The 2,500-nt window shown below is 43.3% G+C and overlaps 1 protein-coding gene and 1 pseudogene across 1 annotated transcript in view; both read left to right on the top strand.

Annotated features, from left to right (window-relative positions):
- LOC138020434 (uncharacterized) overlaps nt 1-2,224 on the top strand; it is a 21,173-nt gene extending 18,949 nt beyond the window's left edge. The window contains exons 4-5 of the mRNA XM_068867424.1: nt 846-1,139; nt 1,351-2,224. Coding sequence (XP_068723525.1) covers nt 846-855 — 10 coding nt within the window. The 3' untranslated portion in view covers nt 856-1,139; nt 1,351-2,224. The remainder of the gene's footprint in view (nt 1-845; nt 1,140-1,350) is intronic.
- LOC138020443 (ectonucleoside triphosphate diphosphohydrolase 3-like) lies at nt 924-2,092 on the top strand (annotated as a pseudogene).
- Nucleotides 2,225-2,500: the final 276 nt, after the last annotated feature.

The raw sequence follows: 2,500 nt of genomic DNA, 5'->3' as shown, positions 1-2,500 counted from the left end.
TATTTAAACGGTAGATATAGACATATTTTTATCTCCTAAACATTTTTCATCTGTTCGGATTTCCCAGCTGAAAGTTTAGTGATCCGAAAATTATAGGGATCAATACTTACCTTTTCGAAAATTCCAGCCGGAAAAAAGGCTCCCGAAAATTCTAGGTGACCTTTTTAGGGTAAAAATCCGTTAAAAATGGGCAATGATACCAATTTTTAGATGTTCGAAAATCCTAGGATAGGCAGGCAAGCAAGAAATTTAATAACAAATGTTCCGAAAATTCTAGACCACAAATCGTCTTCCGAACAGGTATATTCCGAAAATTGACGTTGGGTGCCTCTGTTAATTTTGTCCTGAATACAATGCTTATTTTAAATTGCCACGCCTAGATAAGAAAAATTACTGTCCATTGCCATTTTTGTCTACTTGAAGTCTGATCTTCCAATTTTTCCTCCGTCGATTGTTTTTAGAGCCTAGAGAAATTGGTTACACTCAACGACTTGCATCCTTGATGCAAGGTTTTATACGCTATCAGTATACAAGTTTGGACATGTGGTTCTTCATCGACGGAAAAGCAACGTTTCGCTGGAAAACGTTGTTGTTTTTCGTCTATCATAAGAAGATGTCTACTTACAAAAGTTCTTTTTTTTGTTCTTCAAACGTGGCAGCCAGTTGTGACAAAAGAACTCTTCGTTTCGGCAATCAAGGCTCTGGTTGGCATAGGTGATGTCTACTTTATCCTTGATATATTAAACAAAAGTGAACAACACATGATTCGTAACTTCTATCCCCACTCTGAAAGACGTGCGAAAAGATTATTTCTCAACCAATGATATCACTACTTTTTCTCTCAGGCCTCGGTGACAATGGATCGATGGTCATTGATCCTACTGCTCTTCATCAGCGCATCAAAACTGCTGACATGTTTCTGACGCTTCGTGCCTTTCCAAGGCGAGTTGCAGAACGCGGTCTCAGATGTCGCCAAGCACGCCATTGTATTCGATGCAGGCTCCAGCAAAACCAAAGTAGAGATCTACAAAATAAACGTGGCCTCCCCTCCGTTAGATTTAACAGACATTCAACAGCTCGACCCCTCTCCTAGTAAAGTCGAGCCTGGAATCGCTAGCCTGGCTGGGAACCCAAACGGAGTATCTAACGCCCCTGTTGATCTCAGCGATAAACACCATACCTAAGGAAGCACAAAGATCCACTCAAGTGTTCTTCTTTGCCACCGCAGGGATGCGTCTGTTGCCTCCGCACCAAGCTAGCGCCATACTCGTGGAGGTTCAAAAAGTCTTAAGTGATAAATGCAAATGTTTGATTCGCAAAATGCCAGAATACTTTCGGGAGCTTTTGAAGGGATCTACGCTTGGATTACTGTAAATTTTCTGAAGGGTCATCTTGTTCCTAGTTGTCCTCACCAAACCAGCGGCATTTTAGACTTGGGCGGGGCTTCCCATCAAAACACTTTCGATAACCCCACTAAAGATACCTTTACTATAACGTTGGGAGGGCAACAATATCACCTTTTCGCCAGGAGTTATCTTGGCTATGGGGCGACCGAGGCTCGCAAGAAATACCTCGAAGCAATTTTGTTAAATCAAACAGCCTCAAATGAGATTTCAAGTCCTTGTCATCACAAAGGTTACGAAGAGGTAATCACGATTGGTAGTCAAAGGTCAAAGTTAAAGGGTCGGCCTTAGTTCCACTTTGCCCATCAATCATTGAAGAAACTTTTTTCTGCAAACGCCCCAATTGCCCGTTCTATGATCAACCTCGTTTGCAAGGGGATTTTGTTGGGTTTTCTGGGATATTTTACACCGCCTTGGGTACAGGAATGCTGTGTTATAAGTGCACAAAATCGCTATCACCCGCCATGTTTGAGGTCAGTTCCCGAAACGTTTGTGCTCGGCGATTCCAGGATGTCAACAGTGACCCGTATGCTAAAGTTAATTGCTTTCAGAGTAATTTCGTGTATGAGCTTTTGGCAAAGGGGTACCGTCTGCCCGCAGATAAGACAATCGAAGTTGGTAAGAAGATGAGAGGGTTTAGCCTGGGTTGGTCCTTAGGCGCCATGCTGTACAACGGCAAGTATTTGTAAAACACATATATCGCTTTTTCTGGCTTGCCGATTGAAACTGCGTGATTTCGAATGGGATAGATAACAGAGAAATGTTCATTAAGTGTGTTCCACAACCTTATGTATCAGTAAAAAATAAACTGAATTGCTCGGTCGGGGGTACTGCGTTGTTAGATTTCTGAGTTGTGAATCCAGGGCTGTCACCCAACCGTTTCAGTCTAAACCGGCATCGTCGATCGACGCGACTATACTGCATGAGCTGTGACTAAGAAAGCGGGCCGACCTTTTTGTCCCTCACTGCCCCTTTGGGGACAATTGGCTGTCGTGGACGGGTATCCGAAAGCAGTGAAAAATCTCGGTAAACGATCCACGGGCCGAAACATCTATCATGGGGATAACACTCAGGCCCAGTGACCAGAAAAACCGCCA

The sequence above is a fragment of the Montipora capricornis genome, chromosome 2, assembly GCF_036669925.1.
Source record: "Montipora capricornis isolate CH-2021 chromosome 2, ASM3666992v2, whole genome shotgun sequence".
NCBI lineage: Eukaryota > Metazoa > Cnidaria > Anthozoa > Scleractinia > Acroporidae > Montipora > Montipora capricornis.
Note: the sequence above shows the minus strand (reverse complement) of the source record. Positions and strands in the feature narration are given on the sequence as shown.